The sequence below is a fragment of the Lutjanus erythropterus genome, chromosome 17 (assembly GCF_056507025.1).
Source record: "Lutjanus erythropterus isolate fLutEry1 chromosome 17, fLutEry1.hap2, whole genome shotgun sequence".
NCBI classification, from domain to species: domain Eukaryota; kingdom Metazoa; phylum Chordata; class Actinopteri; order Lutjaniformes; family Lutjanidae; genus Lutjanus; species Lutjanus erythropterus.
The window spans coordinates 12,688,782-12,710,531 of NC_139333.1; the positions used below are offsets into that span (position 1 = coordinate 12,688,782).

At 39.5% G+C, this 21,750-nt stretch overlaps 1 protein-coding gene across 3 annotated transcripts; it reads right to left on the reverse strand.

Moving 5' to 3' along the window:
• Nucleotides 1-2,268: 2,268 nt before the first annotated feature.
• Nucleotides 2,269-21,589, reverse strand: rnf40 (ring finger protein 40). 3 transcript variants are annotated; one of them, XM_084740245.1, is made up of 20 exons: nucleotides 21,534-21,589; nucleotides 20,889-21,037; nucleotides 20,554-20,721; nucleotides 19,699-20,011; nucleotides 17,337-17,537; nucleotides 17,075-17,196; nucleotides 16,761-16,907; nucleotides 15,610-15,684; nucleotides 15,343-15,462; nucleotides 14,263-14,442; nucleotides 13,892-14,027; nucleotides 12,621-12,742; nucleotides 12,194-12,459; nucleotides 11,179-11,296; nucleotides 10,889-11,038; nucleotides 5,645-5,857; nucleotides 5,430-5,555; nucleotides 3,625-3,765; nucleotides 3,390-3,491; nucleotides 2,269-2,990 (listed from the first exon to the last, which is right to left on the reverse strand). In XM_084740245.1, the coding sequence occupies exons 2-20, from the start codon at nucleotides 21,024-21,026 to the stop codon at nucleotides 2,814-2,816; spliced, it is 3,015 nt and encodes a 1,004-aa protein (XP_084596371.1). In that variant the 5' UTR covers nucleotides 21,027-21,037; nucleotides 21,534-21,589; the 3' UTR covers nucleotides 2,269-2,813. The 3 variants fall into 3 exon arrangements, with proteins under 3 accessions (XP_084596371.1, XP_084596370.1, XP_084596369.1); XM_084740244.1 differs by having other exon boundaries at nucleotides 5,645-5,854; nucleotides 11,167-11,296; XM_084740243.1 differs by having other exon boundaries at nucleotides 11,167-11,296.
• Nucleotides 21,590-21,750: the final 161 nt, after the last annotated feature.

Sequence of the window (21,750 nt, forward strand, 5' to 3'; positions counted from 1 at the left end):
ATCATCACTTAGCACATGGTTTCCCAACGTGCGCCCCGTGGGCCATTGGCGGCCCTCCGAAACACTGTTTGTGGCCCCACAAACATGACATGTCAAAACACAGTTATACAAGCCAAATATCACTCTCTCCAACTATAGATGAAATGAACCACTTTATCTCACAGAACACAGGAGTTGCTGGTCTACCACTGCATCGGTCTGTTAGTTTGTTATTGTGTGACTTTGGTGAATCCTTTCAAAACACCATCAAATTGTTCAAATTGTTCTGCAATTTAATATTATTGATTTTGCCCATGGAGTTTGGTTTGTTTGGAGAGAACAATATACGCCTTTTCCATTAGAAAGGCTTTCTGATGGCAAGCTAAAGTTTTGAAAATGTCCTATTTATAGCATACACTTGACTGATACTATTATTTAAGTGGTCATATAACCCCACTTCAAATAGTCTGAGCTTCCCCTTTAACGAATACCATCAGTTTCTATGGCAACATCTGCAGTGTGCCATAAAAATCAGGGTTCCCAAACCTCTGTCAAAGTCAAATTCAAGTACCTTTCAAGAATGTTCAAGGTGCATTGTCAAGCTTTTCCAGCACCTTACAGCAGTGATAAATTACATGCTGATTTGAAAGGGTGTGCATAAGACTGTCATTACACTATCATATCAATTCAGTCTGCATAATTAGGTTGGTGCTCACAACCCTCACCCCCTCCTGCCTGAGAAACTCAAACACAAAAACCATTGTTTCCACTCTCACAAATACACTTGTTAAAAAACTATTCTGTGGCAAAATATATGATTAGTATAGGCAATGTCATGCAAAAACAAAAAAATAATTCTCACATACGACCCTCATTTCCCATCATGCTTTGTGCTATAATCATTTGAGTTTGCTGTTTCATGTTACAAAATGCAAATGTTGCTTTTGGTTAGTGTTAGTGTTTGTTCAGAACAAGGTTTATGTTGTATTTGTTACTTTTATGCAGGTTTATAGTTTTAACTATTGTTGAGGTGCCTGTTACACTTTATGTTGCATTTTGCAGACTTGAACCTTATGTTGAATGTCTTTAAGGAGCTGGTGTCACCGACAGCTGCCTCCTGGCTCTTAATCCATGCTGCTTTCCAGTATATGTCATTTTATTTCATTTTTTTTTATCCATAGCCATCTGGTGACCCCCTGAGGGGTCTCGACCCCTAGGTTGACAACCACTGCTATAAACAGCCAAAATTATGTTTCCTGATAGCATTCTACAGAAGGACGACAACTTGAGGAAAACAACAAACCTTCATGTTTCAAAATGTGTCACTTGTCTGTAAGTAGACTTGGCATTGTACATAACCTGACTGAGCCAATATCCGACTTATCTTATCGTTTATTGTTTATACAATCTAATCTGCAAACTATTTAGTCATGTAGTGATATATTCTGTAAGTAATGGTTTCAAGCAGTTTCAAGGACTTCATCCAAAATCCCAGCACTATTCAAACCTTGAAAAAGTGTTTTTAAGACTTTCCAGCATACACATGACTGACAACCTGATGAATGATCACTTTGCACAAAGTGAAAACTACTTATTTGACAGGTTATGCACATTCATGAATAAACAACCACTGCCCACGTGTTGTATTGCCAATCAAATTATTCTTATTTTTGCCAGCAGTCTCACTTAACTGTTCCCAAATGCCTGATAAACTTTTATTTTCACATATTCACTCTTTTTCTCTGCAGCCTGGAACTTTTTATGTGTGCGCTACATGGTGTGAACTGCCTTTCCCACAAGGGCTAACGTCAAACAGACGCTAACCAACCTCCCAGTAAATAGTTCACATCATCAGAACAGAGGAAAAGGAGTTTCATTGGCTCAATTAGGTTAGAAGCATGTTGTTAAACAGATGTTTTTGTACTTGACTGTCACGGCTAACCTTTACGAAAGCGGTCTTAGAGGACCTGGAGCAGCACAGCCCACTAAGGACACCCATATGAGCTGACTTTCCACTGCAGTGATTTCATCAGTAATGAGGCACTATAAGCTGCAGATGTTGTGTCAAACTCTCCAATAGGAACCATGGCAACAGGATGAACACACACAGAGGACCTTGCCCAAGGTGATCCAAACAGTCCTGTATGTGCTGACTGGATGCCAAACTATCTGACGTTTCTCAGGCATTGTTAATACTATAGCCTAACTGAGGAAGTTAAGAAAGTTCTGGCTGTTGTATTTTATATATTAGAAACATATTTAGTTTTACACATGCAATCCTCACGTCTGTAAAGGATGGCTTCTTTTAATTATGAAGTTTAAGTTTCGGCTTCACTGATTTTACAGGATTTCCAGCAGGACAAAACAATTGAAAGGAAACGCTTCAGGACGATCAACCATGTACCACTGCAGTTCCAAGTTTTTCAATACATTAAAAAAAAGAAAGCTAAAGAAATATTTAAAAGCGGGCCCAAAAGTTTGTTAAAAGAAAGGATGTTTAACATGGCAAGAACGACAAGAACAGGAAAACAGTGCAGAGCAGCTCAACATGTAAGAATATCACTGTGTGCACAAACATCTGTGTTTATTAACTACAGCACAACACTCTCAGTCAGATGTGTCACTATCTGTTTGGTCACCAAAATTAAATCACTGACTGGCAATGATGATGTGGTAAAACAAGTCTTTCCAAAGAGAGAATAAAAACGGGATATCCCCAAAATGTCTGCCTCTTTGAATAAATCTTAAGTTCCTTCGTCTTTTCTCCATTCTTTCCCCCCCTTTGGTTCCGTCTACTGTTTTCTCTTCTTACTCCTCTGTCTGTCCTCTGTGAATTAGGTGATGTAGATGCGGTGAAAGTCGTTGGCTCCGAAGGCACAGTTGCACTTGGGGCACTTCCTCTGTCGGGTGTCGTAACGCATCTTCAGACATTCATAGCAGAACACGTGGAAACACTTGGTGAGCACTGTCTCCTTGTCTCTCGTGTTGCAGCAGGGGCAGCGCAGCTTGGCCTGGAGACACATAAATACATTGTATAGGGGCCAAACACTGCCTTGCCAACACTGTTATTACCTCTATCCATTGTATGCTACCACAACTTAAACTTGAGGGTGTAACATGTAAGATTCTTGATATTCCCAATGCACAGTGGAGGTTTGAGCTCACTTTCTGGCCCACACTCATGAATGAAAAAACATTGCCAGCCAATCAAGCAAATTACACAAGGTGTAGTATTCTGCATTACGACACATTATTACTTTTTCACTAGCCTGTTATAGCTCTGTCAACAACAGTCTACCAAGGATTGTGCCAGAGAGCTGTTGGTGTTTTTATAACTCCCTTGCCACTAACAAGACGTTGATTAAAGTCATAAATTTCTCTGCACAAGAACAATGTTCTCGCTTTCTCACCTTGTACTGGTTGATCTCCTCCTGCAGGATCTCGTCAGCATCTGAGTACACCTCAACCTTCTTCTGCTTCTCCAGCTTCCGTCTCAGCCTGGACAGATCCTCCTAGAAACCAACAGGAAAAGGGTGATTTAAGTCAGACTCCTCATGCAATCTTCTAATTAGGATTTCAGGAGTAATTTGTGTAAATTTGGAAAAAGTTTGGAGTGATACTGCCCAGCGCTGCAATACAATGTACCTGTGCTCGTTTCAGGTTGCTGCTCTCCCTCTCCCGGGCCGTACGGTTCTCAGCCACGGAGACCTGGATCTCCTTAAGCTTGGCCTGCGTGTGCTCCAGCTGCACCTTCAGGTCTTCTGCCAGCTGGGCAGCCTCCACCGCCTGCAGCAGGGAAGGAACCGGACGCACTCAATAAAAAAACCCTAATGATGAGATTCCTGAGCTGCAATGTGGTGGTAGTACAGTAATCCTGCATTAAAACTGATATTCTGGGTCTATTTCATTGTGCTTCAACTTTAGACATTCAGTTGTGTACTAACTTAAACAACGACATCATTGGTTTTGCATGTTGTATCCTATTTACTGGAGATTGTTTATATTTTCCATCCTGACGACCATTTTCCACAGCGTACCATGTTTTTAGATCCTCTTCATAGCTCCCAGGCAGCCACTGGTTTCAGTTAAAGTGAGCGGCCACTTTTGTGTGTTTTCTGTTACGTTTTAATTTGATTATTTATGGTCGTTCCTACTTGTGAACACATTTACGTAAGCAACACGATGCCTCAGTGCACTGCTTTTTTGCGCAACTGCACATCAGCGTCATGCTCACTTGGCAACCTTGTTTGCGCCACACTGAAGTGTCCTCCTATACAGACTTCGTTTTGTGCATGCATTTCAAAGCATCAGCAGCAAATGAGCAGACAAACTTTATGTGCAATCTGCAGTTTTCTTTCAATTTGTGGGTATGTTCCTAATTTATTTTTGCATCAAGACAATACATAAGCACTGCAGTGTGTCTGTGTGTGTTTGTGTGTAGTGGATGTGGATGATGTGGAATAGATGAAGAAAAAAAAAAGTGCCAGTATCTGTGCTCAGAGCAGACAGCTGTTGGTAATCACAGCAGATAGATTGAAATTTAGTTTTTGTTTAGTTGCAGTAAATGTACAGTTTGCCCATGAAAACACGTCCGGCAAGAAGTTCCCATGTCCAGCTGCTGAGGAAGGTGAAAGGAGTATCTGTGGGATTAAACCGGTGCAGATGGAGCTGCTCTCTGGGTGTGGAGCACACTCTGCTCTGCCTTGGTTATAAATTTGTGGATAAAATACATATTCCATATGCCTTTTAACTGGGCCCCCGCCTGGCGTTTACGTGCATATTGTCAAAAACAAAGACTTGAAGTCTTGTTAAAAATGTTTCAGCTCGTATTTACTCCCGTAGCTGGGACGCACAAAGCGCTGACCTGATGCACTGTCAGCTGCCCTGACAAAAATGAAAACGTTTGTTGCTTTAAACATGCAAATGAAAAATGCATTTGACTCTCTGACACTGAAGTCACCGCTGCACTGCTGCTAACTGCTGTAGCCGCTATCAGCTAATTAGCTCAGTCAGCTGTCCAATAAGACTGGGATACAGCCTCTGAAATCAGCGGAAGCAATTCTTATTTTCAGATTTTTATATGAAAACTTATGAATATTATATTCCATTTGTGCTATATTCTGCCAATAAATCCTCATAAATCTTACAAACTGGAACTTTAATAACTTGCAAAAACTGCACGTTCAGGAATCAAGACAGATGGTAAGTTTAACTAACAGTATAGCTCATTAATGAAACTTTTGTGGAAACAACCCCACAAATCTTGGATGTCAGAATTTTCCACAAGCACCTGAACGCACCATGTGTACAAGCATGACTTCTGACACATGCTATTGTCCTCTTATGATGCAGTTCAGAGTTTATATTTAGGAACATCTGGCAGCAATCAAATCATCCAGTTACTAGCTAATTTTAACTGACAACATGACTGATAGCATTTCTTCTCTCACCTTCCTCTTGTTGAGTTCTAGTGCTTGTGTTCGGACAGCCAGCTCTTTTTCAAGAGCAGCGAGTGTGCTCTGGAGGACACCCTCTTTTTCTTCAAGCTTCTGCACAACTAACAGCTGGGCATCCACCTGGAGAGTGACAGCAACAGAAACATTTAATTCTTCAGTACCCAACACAATCAGTGGTGCATTTTCCAGGTTAAGAATTTACACATCACCTGGGTTTTGAATGTGAGAACTTGGTCTGCCAGCTCCTCCTTCTCCTCTTTCAGCAGCTTGTAGATCTGGTTGGATTTGATTCGCTCACTCATCAGCTTGAAATTGGCGTCATCCTTCTCCCGTAACTGTTGCAGCAGCCGGCTGTTCTGCTCTTGCATGTCCTCAAAGGCCTGGCCTGTTACGTCCATCTCACTCAGCAGGGCCTCCTCCTCCTCAAGAGACACAGGTGTCAGGATCAAAAACAAAAACAGGTAGGGCCTCACTTCATCACCAGTTGGAGTCATTAATACGAAGTATGTGTTGGGAGTGTGCAATGCAGTTGGAGAAGTTTTAACTCCATGTCATATTCTCCCAAAAATACTATGCTTCTTTATAGATAATGTTGTGAAAAGAACTAAAAGTAATTCATGTGTATGAAATAAAATATTTGCATGGTTCCATTTATTTCATTTTTTGCAAATTTAAAAGGAATCGACAACATCTTCTTTTCCTAACTCCTAATCCTTTATGTACAAGTAGTAGTGAATAAGAAATAAATCAAGAAAATATGATCTTTTGGTTCACTGGTGTACTACTATATTATAAAATAATAACAACAAGCATTTTGTCAGTCTGAATAAACAATTAAATCTCTTTGACATATTTCAGTATGAAGACTCACAGACATGCAAAGTTGTTACAATTCAGTGCTGAGACAACTTTTTAGCCCCCTAGTGTTATTAAGGGGAATTGTTTTAGTACTGCAGTGTAGAGCCGAACGATGTTGAAAAAAATATCAAATTGCCATTATTTTGACTGATACCGTAATTGCAGTATGATTTACGATATTGAGAGAGAATGATCATTTTCACATAATTTGTCCGGTTTTCATTGAAAGACACGTTAAAATGAAGGTGGTGTGATTTTTGAAGGCTTTTGTACCAAACAAAGATGTTTTCTGTAGTCTGTAGAATATGAATATGATCTCTATCTGATATGACTGTAATTTTGATTAAATATCCTGTCCTACTGCTGTGGCAAAGACAACAGGTGTTGTGTCAAAATTTCTTTCCCCATCAACATGCGTTCCCCTTTACCTTACACTGCTATACCTAAACATGACCTTCGCCTCAACCTTACAGGGCACCGCTACAGGAAACACTATCTTACATGCGAACACGCTTCGACACAACACTGAATAACTTTCTGTTTCCTTTGTGAAGAAATTATCAAGAAATAAGAGAGAAGACAGAAACTTGACAGAAGAGGTAAACCTAAAATAGACACAATTTTATACTGAATTTGTAAGTAGGCATATGCTGTAATGTGGTGCACAGCATAGTAATAACATAGTTTGAGTAATCCTATTACTTCGCAGAAACTAGTAACTGCAGTAGGGATCAAGTGGAGGGGAGAGTAACACTGGAGAATACATTAGGAAGAAACAATGTGAATTTGTTCATTAATTTAGTCTATTAGCAGTAAAACTGTGCCTTGTGGCAGACTGATAAAAACAAGGCTTATAGGAAACCAGACTAAATGCAGATGGTGGGTTTATTTCACAGCCATGACACTGTGACACCAACATTCACATAAGTTAAAGCAAAGAGTTGTCTATTTCCACTTAAATTATAATACACCTTTACTGGCTTATTTATAACTCTGCATCTCAAGATGCCATCACACCTGGTTTGTTTTCTGTTACAAATTCGACTTTGCTGCGTTTGCTTCATTTTGGTTCTTCACTTACAAGCCAACTAGGGCCTATAAACAAAAGTCATATGAACTCACAAGTAGCTTGTTTATTGGATAGTTTTGGCAATCTGTCATCCTGCACAGTTAAATTCTGGCTGCAGGGAACCGATGAACAAATCAAACACATCTGGGTCCAAAACAGTTTGGTTGCTGTACTTGAACTTCATAGCAGATAAGAAGGCAAAAGTAAAGAGCTGAATGTATCAGCATCAGTCCAGACTGTGTTTTGCCTTCTGTTAATGATGTTCTGCTAGACCTCCCAAGCATGAGGAGCCGCAGGCTTTCAGATCTCAACATGTGTCTGCTTTGAGCTCATAAAATGGTATGGAACAACAGTTAAATGACTTAAAACACGGCCATAACACTTTTACATTTCAGTGTAATTTCCTGTATTTGATTTAATTACAGTCCTGGTGCTAATGAAAGGAGACCTGTATTGTTTAGGTGGTCTTAGTGCAGTTATCTGCTTTACACCAGAGTTCACAAACTCAAAGACTAAATGCTCAAGGCTCCATAAGTGTATTGGGTGATGATGATGTGATTCATATGAACTGATAAGCCTCGAAGACTGATCATATTCAGTGTAGCATTAAGGTCAACAGCTGCATTAATATTATCGTAACAGTATTACATTATCTAACGTGGGGTGTGTCTTCTATATACGCAAGTCAAGTTTTAGAATCATTATGACATTACCTAGCCTATATTTGACCCCAGTCAGCTAATAGTTTTTATATTTTCCATGTCATGACAGCCTGCTCTCATATTCCCTCGGTTTTCTGACGTATTGATGAAATTCCAAAAGAGCTTCTCAACATTTACAAGACAGCGAGGCCAAGTAAGTGAGCTCAGACGTGACAGTGTTTTACATACTTAGAATTTATCAGGGTGGCTCGCCCAAAAACATTTGCCCCACCCTTCTGCATTTATATTCTTTCCTTAAACGTAAACTTGATCGTTTCAGAACGTCTCCTTCCTTTTCTCGTAGCAGATTCATGTAAATGTAAAAAGTCCAATTCCAAAATATCATGGGACGTTGTGTTAAACAGAATGCAATGACTTTCAGATACTTTTCCACCTGACTTAAATTAAATACAGTACGAAGACAAGATATTTAATGTTCAACCTGATAAACTTTGTTCTCTTCGCTCATTCTGAATTTGATGCCTGCGACAAAAAAGTTCGGAAGGGGCAACAAAAGACTGGGTAAGTTGTGGAATATTCAAAAACACATCTGCTCATCTTTTACCAGTTCACCTGTTTAGAATTGGTAAGAGGTGAGAGTATCATGATTGGGTATTAAAGGGGCATCCGTGATCAACTCAGTCTTTCACAAGCATGGATGGGCAAGGTTCATCACTTTGCAAAAAACTGTGGCCAATTAGTCCAAATAGTAAATAGTCAAAAACAGTTTAAGAATAACATTTGTCAACTCAAAACTATAAGGAATTCACCATCATCTACAATCCATAATATTGTCAAATGATTAAGAGAATCCAGAGGAATTTCTGCATGTAAGAGGCAAGCCTGAAAACCAACACAGGCATTAAATTCAGAATTAGTGTATAATTACAAAAACAATAAAGATTATCAGTTTGAATATACATATCTTGTCTTTGCACTGTATTCAATACAGCAGCCCAACCACTTTGGAACCAGGGTTGTAAATTCATTTGCGCCAAGTAACAAGACATTAAATCTGCTTTTCGGACAGACTAGAAAACTGAAACTGACTCTGCCCACTTGTGGTATCTTAGCAAGACAACAAAGAAAGACATGATTTAAACGACAAAATAAGCCCTTCTGGATCGTCAGCCCATTTCCTGCAAGAGCTCTAACAATTTTAGCTGAAGATATATATGGTTAAAAAAATCAAGTTTCGAGGATAGGATGGGCAAGACATTAAAAAAACATAACAGCAGAGTTTAAAAAAATGCTGTTAGAAAATGAAAACAATCAATAAGCAAACGTGAACACTGTTAAAACTCGAATGTAAGCAGATGTTTGTTAGGGCAAACCAGAGTGGATTCAGAATGAGTTGTCTTTTTAACAACACGGCTGCCATCTGTAAAGCTCACAGTGTTCAAGTTCCAAGAAATTTATAACTGACATTGCAGACAAAAACTGCAGAAAAAAAACCTAAGAAAATGAAAGAAAAAAAAACACATTATTGAAAATAGAATTGCTGGTGTTCAAATTAACCAGCTGATTAGATTTAAAGTCCAGGCCACAGCGTCAGCTTTCAGTTCCTCTCTTGTTGTCTAAGATTAGGAAAACTTCTTTCTTAGGCAAATGTGATACTCATTGCACTACTTTCATTCTTAACACAGCTGGCTTGTTTATATTCATTTCTGGTGCTGTCCCCAGGGTTTAAATCTGACATTTCTCCAAATAGGGCTGATGATTCATGTCTCATTTCTTGCTGGTCTGAAATTATTAATGCGTTTAAAAAATAGTTTAGTAGTAACTAGTATTATTAAATTTTTGTACCTCAATTTGCTGCTATGACCAAATTGTAAAAATTAAGCATATGTATGCAGGCAGAATTTAAAAACCTTTGGATCAAAGCTGACAAAACATACATTTGATGATTTCACTACTGGAAAATATCAAGTATGACGCACAATACAGCCAAAATCTTCTATCACAGTTTATGTAGTTTAAATCATGGTGTATACTGTGTGTATACTGTATATATTCCAATACAGTAAATGTTCTATAAATATCATTAAGAACTGGTTTCAAACATCCCAGGCCTAGAATTGAATAATTTTAAGAGCAAGGCCACTTCAGACTTCAGGACTTCAGAAACGTAAGATAAAAGCTGTCTTATGTCAACCGTCTTTTTGTAAATTCAGAACGAATAGTTAAGATACTGTTGAAGCGTCTCCGCAGCTGCACATGAGATGTGCTACTAACACTGGCTGTTGGTCTGCTCTAACCTGTTAATATGAGCTGAAATGAAAAGCAAGTGGTTCTCCAACACACACATGCTGCTCAGGTAGGCAGTGTTGCCTTGGCGTTTTAAATGAGGACACCCACGACATTATTTTAAGGGCAAAACAGCCAGTTCAAAACAGACTGTACCAAACTGGTCTTGTGGGTAGAAGAGGCAGTACAACCACACTCCGAGGCATTACATTTGATTATTTTAATACAAAACAAAACCAACTGCCTCATGTTACAACACTTCAATCAAATGTTCGACAATCGAACATTCATTTGCTGTATTTCCTGCCCCCAATATATAAAATGGACACTGAAGGATAACTCCCGCGGTGCAAACAGTAATGCCAAATCTCTACCAGAGGACACATTTCTACTGTACCACAACATATATTGTTATATTGCCCAACCCTAAAAGACGGTGTTGAGTTTTTTTGCTTTATTAAAGCATAGGTGTAGCGGGTAGAACTAAAAATAAAAGTGACTGACATACTAGGCTGCCTGCCTGAATTGCCACTCTACTCACGTGCACGGATTTGTTTGAGTGAATGAAACACACATACCTGCTTAGTGGCAGCAAGTTTCTTCTGCAGATGCTCAATGGTCTCTTCTGCCACTCTGATCTTCCTGAGGGCATCTTCATCGGCCAGCTTCTTGCTTTCCTTCCTCTCCCTCTCCTCCAGCTCTCGCACTCGCATCCTCAGCTCATCCACCTAGGACAGTTGGGGATTGTATTTTACTTACATGTCTGTTTAATTATTTTGTTGTTAACAGCTAGCAACCAGATTTTTGTTACATTCAAAAAAGAAATGTGCATAAGTATGACGGAGGGACAACACACCAAAGAACAAACCTCAGCTTTAGATTTGCGTTCAGCCGCCATGAGCTGCACTTTGTCCCTCTGCTCCTTTGGAGCTGACTTGTACATGTCCAACAAGAGCTTCATCTCTTTTTGGGACTCCTGGGCTTTCCTGATGGAAGAAGACAAAGAGATTACATAAAAGGCATAGTTCAGTTTAGAGCTGAAATGAATAATCGATTATTAATCGACTATTGAATAAACTATAATTATTGAGAATCAACCACACTATTTTTTATGATCGATTCAAGTCATTTTTCTAATTAAAAAATATCCAAATTCAGCTTCTCAAATGAAAAGGCTGTCTGACATCAATGTATAGTAATGAAAATCATCTAACTATAGTGTAAAGTTAAACAGATATAGATTTTTTTTTAGGTGGCTTAAATCAGAGCTTCAACAACTAATCATCTATAAAATGAATTGCCATATTTTGATAATCTAATGACTGTTTAAGTTTTTTTTTTTTTGTTTTTTTTTTAGGAGAATATGTCCAAATTCTCTGATTCCAGCTTCTCAAATGTGACTATTTTCTGGTTTCTTCACTCCTCTATGACAATAAACTGAATATCTTTGGGTTGTGGAGGACGTCATCTTGGGCTTTGGGAAACAGTGATCGAAATTTTTCCACCATTTGCTGAAAAATTCTGGACAATACAACTAACTGATTAATCGAGAAAATAATCTAGAGATCAGTTGGTAATAAAAATAATTGTTAGTTGCAATCCTAGCTGAAATACATTTTGCTGCTGACCCTGTTCACATCAGTGCACTGCTTAGCCTCCTTCACTGGTACTGCTGCTGGTTCTTCAAACTAGGGACGTGTTGACCCACATCTACTATAGGTGATACGTGGACTATGGACCTCAAAAAGTTCAAACTATTATTTTAACATCAGCAATCCCCTTAGGGCAGTTAGCTGGGTGCTTCTGCTTTACAGCAAATATGTGATTATGGCCAAACATGTTATTAAAAAATGTTTACGGACTTGAGCAAAAGCGGGACATACTTAAGTTCTACTCGGAGCATCTTCAGCGTGTCCGAGTCCTTCCTCTTCAGCTCGTCGCTGCGCTGCCTCTCTCTCTCACGCTCCCTCTCTCGTTCTCGCTCCGCCTCCCTCTCCCTCTCTCGCTCCCGAGCCCGCTGTCTCTCCAGCTCCTTCCGCCTCTCCTCCTCCTCCTCCTGGTCCTCATCCTCTTCTTTCTTCACGTCGATGCTGTCGCTCGTCGTCTCCTCTAGAATCAGAACCCCTGTGTCGCCACTCTGACAACGCAACTAAAGCAACAAAATTTCTCAGAATTACTTCAGAGTTTTTCTGGTAGTGACAAATAAAATGAAACTGCTTGTAGGAAATGTATCACTACTAGTGTTTCAGTTAGAGCAGCCCTGTGAATTACACTGAATGTAAACACATGTCCGTGAATCGCGTCATCTACCTTGTTAATTTCCATCTGTGTTTCCCGCAACTTCCTCTTGTAGCGCTGCACATCACCTTTCAGCTGCAGGTTGTGGTTCTGAAGGCTGCTGATTAAGTGTCGCATCTCCCTGTTGATTGGTCCTGAGAGAGCAGACGGAGGATGAGAGACAGACACACTCAGAGCAAAGTTAATGTGTGGTTTGGTTTTGAGTCATTCAACATTACCTGGTGCTGTAAATGATGAGCTCTATTGTACTGCACAGCAGTGACATCATGATATAAGCATGCTATGCACAGATTCCCCACAATGACAATAACTGTGCTAACAGATAATAACAACATCTTACGCTGCTGATCATCTTTGTTTTATATTACGCAAGTATCATTCTCAAATTTTAGAATAAAGAGTTATAATATCTGAACCTTGCAGTGTATCAAACATGATCCATCAAGACACACAAAGCCAATTCAGAAATGCATAAAAACAGGCAATCTTTCTCATGACCAGCAGGGTGCAAAAAGAAGAGTGATCGCACAAAGTCTTAAAGGGGTGCGTAGGGTTTTTGATGGCACCTATCGGTGAGCCAGCAGACTGCTAAAAGTGGAGACCCAGCTGCCATGAAACCCACAAAAAATGCAAAAGGCAGTTTCTAGAGCCAGCATTTGGTTTATCCATTATGAGCTACTGAAGAAACATGGTGGTGCAACATGGCAGCCTATGTAAAAGAGGACCCTTGCCCTCTGTAGGTATATGGGTCATTCTAAGGTAATGAAGACACAAAGAATCTTATTTTCATGTGATTTTACACAAATGAAAATATACTTAAGAATATCATATTCAATTTCTATCATATTCTGCCAATAAATCCCCGTAAATCTTACACACTGGACCTTTAAGCCCCTTTCACACTGGAAAAAAAAAAAAACATCAACACCCACTAACATCTGGCTTTTGTCTGCAGTGGGAAAGGCTACAATCAGCATTCATTCCCAGGTCAAATGACTCTGCACAGGTCATGGGAATTTATTGGCTCCAGCTCCCATCGGCAGCGATAGGAGGGTGTGAGGGTGCACGTGCCGGCAGAGGCTATGAAGGCATGAGTTGAATCCCAGCTTTCCAGTGCACATTAGAAAAAAGAAAGGCAAATGGGTCTACTGGCAATAGGAAAATGGTCAATCACCTATTTGTAGTATATTTTTTTAAAAAGCCTACTTCTCATTTGATCCATAACCTCAGTAAACAGTCTTGTATGTGATGTGATAAATGTGTAGGTGAGCTTTCAAAGGTACCTGCTTGCTCGTTGGCTGCCAGGTTCTGCTCAAACTCGATACGTAGCATCTCGTACTCTTTGCGCACCTGGGCCAGGGTATCCTCCAGCTGGATGACCTCAGTCCGCAGCTTCTTTTGAAGGGACAGCTCGTCACTCTGAACAGTTGAAAACAGTTAAGACATTGTTGTCCATATTGCCAAGCAGTGGGAATAATACACATGTCCAGGTTTATGTTGCTAAGGACAAAAGACGGTAAACACAAACAGTTGGAATGGCAACACTGGGCTACAGTCAAGATGTAATGATGAAAGATATCAGGGATCTAACACTCTTGATGAATAACACTTGTTATTTCTTATATGATCAACTTTGCTGTTCAATGAAACGTACTTCCATGTGCTCAATCTGTCGGAGGTGGGCGTTCTTGGCAGTGAGCAGGAGGGCCCGTGCCTCATCCAACTGGGTTTTCACCCCGAGAGACTCATTGTACAGCAGGGAGAACTGGGACTGCAAACATTTGTACTCTAGAGTCTCCTTCACAACCTCTTCTGGAATATTCCGCAAGTCCATCTGAAAAATCAGGAGATGACAGTGAAGTGACAGATTTGGGGGGAAAAAAAAGCTTGTCCTCATGATGTTAAATGGGTTCTTGATAATCACGTCTGATGTTACAACTGCTTGTACCATGATTCAGGTGAGATCTCAATTCTGATTGACTGCAGGGTATCAATTAATTCCAGATAATGAACACTTACTAAGAAGTTCCACTGAAACTGTTCACTGTTCAAAAATCGGAATGAGTAACCATAGCACCTGGGACAGTCAAAACCTCCTTTTACAATTTATTGCTGCAAGTTACCAAAGTAACACCCACTTATAGAATTTCTTTTAACCTGTTTGAAGTCTACAACAACTTTGATGACTGCTGAAGAAAGAGAAATTGAAAAGAAAGAGAGAAACAGTATAAGGAGTTAACACCAGGAGAATTAAATGATCATCCTCTGAACACTGTAACATACAAGCTGCAAGAAGAACACTGTCCCTCTGAACATACTGACTTACTCTGCATCACATAGGGGATCATCTTACATCCCATTCACATTACACTCACTACTTCAGGCAACACATGCATCATTTGTTGGTGAAAATCTTAATATCGATTTGGGGAAAAATGACATGGTTGTACAACTAGTAAGTCTTGTTAAACATACTGTAATATTATATTTACTATTTGTCAACTGTATGCAGTGATACTGACTCTGAATCTTGCTGCAACAGTAATAAAAATACAAATTAGTGGTGTTAATTTAGTTTCTTTGGCAAGTGACCATAGTATAAGCTGGATAATGCTCCACGAGGTGTCCATTATGAGTAATTAAAGGACAATGTGGAGGCCAGAGCCGATGTACAGCAGAGTCCATGAATTCTTGATTATGGACGCCTTCTAATATAATAACCAAATATCTTTACCTTGAGCTTCTCACTTTCCCTCACAGCCTCCTGGAGCTCCACCTGCAGTTTCTCCAACTCTGCCATTCGGCTGTTGGCCAACTCCTGGTTGTGCTCCAACTCTGCATTGAGACTCTCAAACTAAGGTAAAAACAAAGATGTGTTACAGATCTGAGAAATGTGCATGATATAAAAACAATTTTGACAGCATTTGAGAGTCAGATACAGGCAAAAAAACAGACAAAGGTCACACAAAATTAACTGCAATCATTTCAAATGAATGCTCACCTTCTGAATGTTCAGTGTGATCTGGCCTCCAGGTAGCCCACCTGAGCTGCCTGTGCTGCTGTATCCAGACTTTAGCTGCAGAGAGCAAAGGAGCCCATCAGTCAAAAAAAAAGAAGAAACAAGACAGAAAAACAAAATTAAAGCACACATACACAAAAGTCTGTGTGATACCACAATATGTATAGTGTGACAATAGAGAAACATCTTTCATTTAATATTATGCTTTCTCGTAGGCAAGATGTAGGCAAGAATGCAGGATGCAGACAACACAAACAAACAGAGGAGAGTGAACGCGACACTTAACAGGGTAATTCAGAACAGGAGCAGGACTCTGATCTGACAAGACAAATTGAGGAGCTCGTACATAAAAGAGGTGCTATTTCTTACACATGGACATGGTTTGGGTTTGAAAGGTCATAGTCAGACCAGAAAATGTACTTTCCAATCATGCTGCAGACCAGCCCCCACGAAAGATTCAAACGTCACTAATCTCTTTTACCACCTACACAAGAATCATCAAACAGTACAGAGAGGTGGTTGAGAGCCACAAAAGTACAGTCTTCTATTCATATTTTTATGTTTTATACATTAATATGTTATATTGTGTTACATGCTCGATGAAAATTTGCAAAAAAGTTCAAAATAAAAGGAGAAACATTATCAAATATGAATAAGTGCCTTTTATTTGTCAACTATGTAATTCAAAATGTAGTAAGAAATAAACCTTTCTATGAGGTGATTTTATACTATTCATTCAGAAAATGTACTTTATTGTGATATGTATCATTATCTGGAATGACCCATACTGGGATATGACATTATAAACATTGCACCACACACCTACACACGTCCAATTACAACACTCATTTTCATGATGTTCAGATAAGTGATGCAAATAATATCACTCCATCAATGCATACATGGACAGCAACACGTGCATCAGTAAGAGCAGCTGGGTTGATACGCATTAATGATCGGAGTTTTATCACTGTCATGTACTTGAAACAACAGCACAAGCCTACGCCTCATAGGACAGATAAAAAGCACACACACACACACACACACACACACACACACACACACATCCACCCACACTGAAGAAAGAAGCACAGATAGAGAAGTTGCACACAAACAGTTTCACACAAACGTACCTGCTCCATGGCCTCTGCCAGATGTTTGTTGAGCTTTTGTTCCCTATTGCGGAGTTTCTCCATGTCCCACTGCAGGTCCTCCACAGTTGTCTCCATCTCAGACACCTTGGTCTCGGAGCTGGTCACCTTGTCCACCAACTCATTGTACTGAAATAACGCCAAAGACAGGACAAGAGACAAGTATACATCAAAAACTTTGTCTACATACACAGGCATTTTTACAATTTTGTCATTTACACACTCTCATAACCACACACAAGCACAAATAATCAAACATTCATTAATACCCACTAACAGTGTCAAGGATATTATACCTCCATGGACATCTTGTGGTGTCTGCCCTGAAGCAGAGTGGCTAGATCTCGCAGTCGACTGTTCTCGTCCAGCAGCTTCTGGTTCTCGTTGATGATTTCAGTCTGGCTATCGTCCTCACAAGCTGTCAATAAGAATCAAAATAGTTGTGCCAAATGAGAGTGGAGCTAACCTGATAAATAATTCCGCTTTCTTTTTTGCATGTTTGTGTATCAATATTGTATCATATATGAATGTCTTAGTATCAAACATCTCCACAGTTACCTGCAGCCTGGACCTGCTTGCACATGTCATCAATGCGGCTGTGCAGCCTGTCAAAGACACAAACCAAGCAGGCGATGGCTTCCTTGCTAAACTGCATACGGTCTTGGAGGTGCAGGGTGAGCTCTTCCTCACTGCTGTGCTCCAGCGTGGCCAGAAAACCCTTGGCATTCTCACTTAGGGGAGGTGGCGGCGGTGAGGCATCTGGTTATGTACAAGATCGGTTAGAGAATTTAACATCAATCTTTAGATTAAAAAAAATTAAACTTTTAGAATCCATAAAACATAGTGTTTTTAAGTTATCATGACATATAAAACATGCAGCAACAGACAAGGCTAGAGCGGCATAATTTCACAATTGAAATCACAATATGGCAAAGTGCAATATTGAAAATTTCAAAACCACAACCAATTTGTGTGAGAAATGGAAAAATGTGTGATAAAACAGCATTAAAATGAAGCACTGTAGGTTTGCAGAGATGGCCAGGCCCACAAATCTTGTTTTTCAGACGAAGGAAAGCATGTTTGTTTGGTACAAAGCCCCAAAAATGTCACATCATTGTGATTTTAATAGCTTTGTTTCAGTAAAAATAAAAATTGTAATGCTAAAGTGATTCCCACTAATTGTAGCACATATCACAATTTCAGTCAAATAATCGCAATATGCCTTTTTTTTATTCTACCATATAGTGCAGCCCAAGACAAGGCAAATACAAAGATGGGGGCTAGCACCAATTTATAATAACCTGAAATTCTGCTTCAGCTTTTTCCCAGAAAAGTGTACCAAAACATAAAGGGAAAGCTGAGGGAAGCCTTCTTCAGCCCTTAAACATTTTTGCACTTGATATTCTATACTGGTAATTTCAGATTCAGTAACATGGCTCTTGCCTCAAAGCAGCTAGAGGCAAACTGTAATCTGTGATACTGGGCTATGTGAGTAAAACTTGGTTTGACTGCCCTCTACCTTATCCTTCATTATCACAGCAGCTGTTGTCACATTAAATGAATGCATCATCTTCATCAAACTATGACTCTGTTAGTAGCAGCAGTATATACATGCTGTCTTGTTTGTCTAATTATGTAGACACAATAAAAAGATTAATTTAAAACAGAGTGTTTTTTGAAAAGCTAATAAGCTGGGTATCACTAAAAAAATATTATGATATCAGTACCAGTGCCAGTACCCTTAAGGTGATACCGATACCAATCAGGTACTTCATTTGATATGATTCTGAAAAATGTTTGTAGTGATTAGAGTGAGCAAAACTATATCTGGGTACAAATAGGAATCGGTTGAAGGTATTGTTTGAAGATGTTTCAATACTACTTGGTGCTGGGTTTTTTCAATCGACACCTTAAAGTTATTGGGCACCGATCCCCAGCCCAAAAAGTTACAAACAAGTGAAAACAACAGTAGCAACATAATGGAAAGATGGGAGTTTCAGTTGAATGCAGGAGAGGGACTGATATTAATACAGAATGTGGAGTCATGCTCATGTTAACATAACATCAGAATACATAACCAATCACAATGTTTGTTTACAGTAACTTCTGGGTAGTAAACCCCTGTATCACATACATATAATTTAATGGCAGCAACAAGCTGAATGGTCTCTTTGTTTCATGATGTTATTTCAGTGTATATATCTCATTCATCTGAAATTCATGTTTTCTGTTTTCACTAACATTAGGATGGAGACATAATTTACCTGTAGACTAAGGAGACTAAGGAAAATGAGTTTACCTAAAACTGGCAGTTAGCTACTGTTGGGTAGATCTGGTTTATCAAAGATGCTAGCAAAGCAACAAAGTGCATAAAGTAATGTTGCAATCCACTGCATGTTGGAAGTCAATAGTACTGAATCTGTATTCTTGACCTCCAACTAAAATGTGTTCCATTACATTTGCTTGACAAAACATGAACACCCGCAACTATGTCACAAGCATCTACAGCAGCTGATTTAACAGATTCACACACTTTAAAAGAGACAAGAGCAGAGTGGTCTAGAACCACATGCTCACAGACTTCCATCAAACAAAAATCAACTGAATAGAGATGGAAATGGAAAACCTCAAAGAAGTTGCAGCACGTTTCACAACACAAACACTATACGTAGTAAAAACTGATGAAATTAATAATTCTGCTTTTTGTTCACTCTGTGCACTGCCATACTGCTGTGACGTCAGGTGTATTTACATAGGTGAACTTGGATTTCAAACTTCAAATCAACTGCAAGTCGTCTACACGTAAGTGACTATTGTTGTTGGTCTGACACTATGCTAATTCAATCTATATGGTCAGATTATAGCAGTCCATCAATACAGTCAGTGATGGAGCAGCTTGGTCAAGAAAAACGTTTCTGACCTGTTGCTGAATCCTGTGGTGGCTCTGTGGGCGTCAACAACTCTTCTGACCCTGCAGGAGGAGGCGGCTGCTGCTGCTCCTCCTGATGCTCTTCCTGGCGCTCCTCCTGCTGCTGCTGCTCTGCCTGCTCCCCCTCATTCTGGGCCTCCGGAAGTGGTGGTGGAGGCACGGCAGATGTTGGTGAGGCCAAACTGACACCATCTTCCTCCATTGGCGTGGGGTCAGGGAGAGGGGCTGAGGGTGGGGCAGGGGTTGATGCCACCGGAGATTCTGGCTCAATACGTTTGCGTAGAACATGCACATTCTCTTCCAACTGCAAATCAGAAACACAAGGATTGAAAGAAGTGTTAATCGTCTGGAAAAAGCACTAACACAACAAAAAACAGATAGTGCTCTTCAAAAATCAATGGAATAGCAGTGCAATTTGTAGGATCTTGTGACATCATCTTTACAGTTCGACAGACTAAGTAGAACCAAAACTCTGTCAATTGGGTTAGGGCAGGGGTCAAGAACCTTTACTATTAAAAATGGCATTTAGCCAAAAAAGAAAAGAAAAATCTGTCTTGAGCCACAACTATTATATCCTCTATTTTCTTCTGAAATGTTTGGATTTGGCATCTAGAGCTAGCTGAGGGAAATGTAGATAAAAGAAAATGTAGCAAAGAACTGCTAATCATTTATATATGTATATATATATATATATATATATATATATATATATATGTATATGTGTGTGTATATACATATATATATATATATATATATATATATATATATTTTTTTTTTTTTTTTTCTTCAAAGCCGCACAAGGTCACTGGAGAGGGGTATAAGAGTCACAAGTTGCTGCAAAGGTACCTGTGACCAGTAGCGGTTCACAATCAGCAGGGTGGTGTCATCAGTGGCTTGTCTCTTTTCCAACTTCTCAATTTTCTCTCGCAACTCATCCTCCATCGCCTGTCTCTGTTCCATGCGCTCACACAGCTTCTTATTCTTGAACTGGAGGACCTTCATATCCATTTCCTCCTGCAAAGAACAAGTATAGACTTCAAGGTGAGGAATATCTGAGATTCAGAATGTAATTTGGCATAAAATGGTTGAGATGAGTGACAATATCATATTGGTATACAAAGTCATCTCGATTAAAGTGGTAAGTCGATTAAATGGGTGAGTGCAAACACCAAATGTCTGACCGTAGAGGAGACTCCAGCTATGCGTATGGGCTCAATGAGAGTGGTGGTGGTCTTCTCTTCTTTTTTACTTTTCTTCTCAGGTGGGCCAGGGGGGCTGTCCCCTCCCGAGGGACGCTTTCCTCCCCCAGCACCTGACATCTTCCCTTCCCCTGCAAGAGATCAAACGTGACATGAAATATTTGCGTTGGCACAGCTTCAAAAAACTACGGATTAGTTTGCAAACAGACAACTCATTCATTTGATGTCAGCTAGATTAGCCTTGTGTTACAGTCGTAGGGCCACTGATCAAAACTGGCTCAGAATACTTCTCGTATGGTGTTCATTTGTAAATATAAGTTCTTGAGCGTTTATGTTAACTCTTATTGTAAACACCACTGCGCGAAAATCTACGGACATTTTTTATTTAGGCCTTTCTGCAAAGATTAACACACATTAGCAAGCTTGCTAAAGCTAGCTATGCTAATGCTAACGTTAATTCCGCGAGACCTGTTTAGCTAAACGGAGCTCTTTGTCCGGCGTATGTTAATAACTGGTGATCGCATTTTATTCACTGATCACCAGCACACACATAAGATATTCCGTAAAGAAACTATACATACATACACATGTATAAACCATTTTCTGTCAAATTATACCATTACAAACCTTCACAAGCAACGATTGAAACTCAGGGCATCCAGAGAAGCTACAGGAAATGACGATGATGCACTTCCGCATAGTAAAATTATTTCAATCAAGAAATTATTTTTTAATAAATAAATAAACAACAACAATAATAATAATAATAATAATAATAATAATAATAATAACTTTTATCTTGGTGTAAATTTAATGTTTTCTTTCTATCGATACGTAGAGATTT

Bases quoted from the DNA above. Each gene is read 5' to 3' on its own strand.
- rnf40 (XM_084740243.1), bottom strand. From the start codon at position 21,026: ATGTCAGGTGCTGGGGGAGGAAAGCGTCCCTCGGGAGGGGACAGCCCC. The intron at 14,443-15,342 runs GTAAAGATATTT...CTGATTTTTCAG, and splicing joins GGGAAAGTGAGAAGCTCAAG to ATGGACTTGCGGAATATTCC. The intron at 3,492-3,624 runs GTACATTGTATT...GTTGGTTTCTAG, and splicing joins GCAACCTGAAACGAGCACAG to GAGGATCTGTCCAGGCTGAG.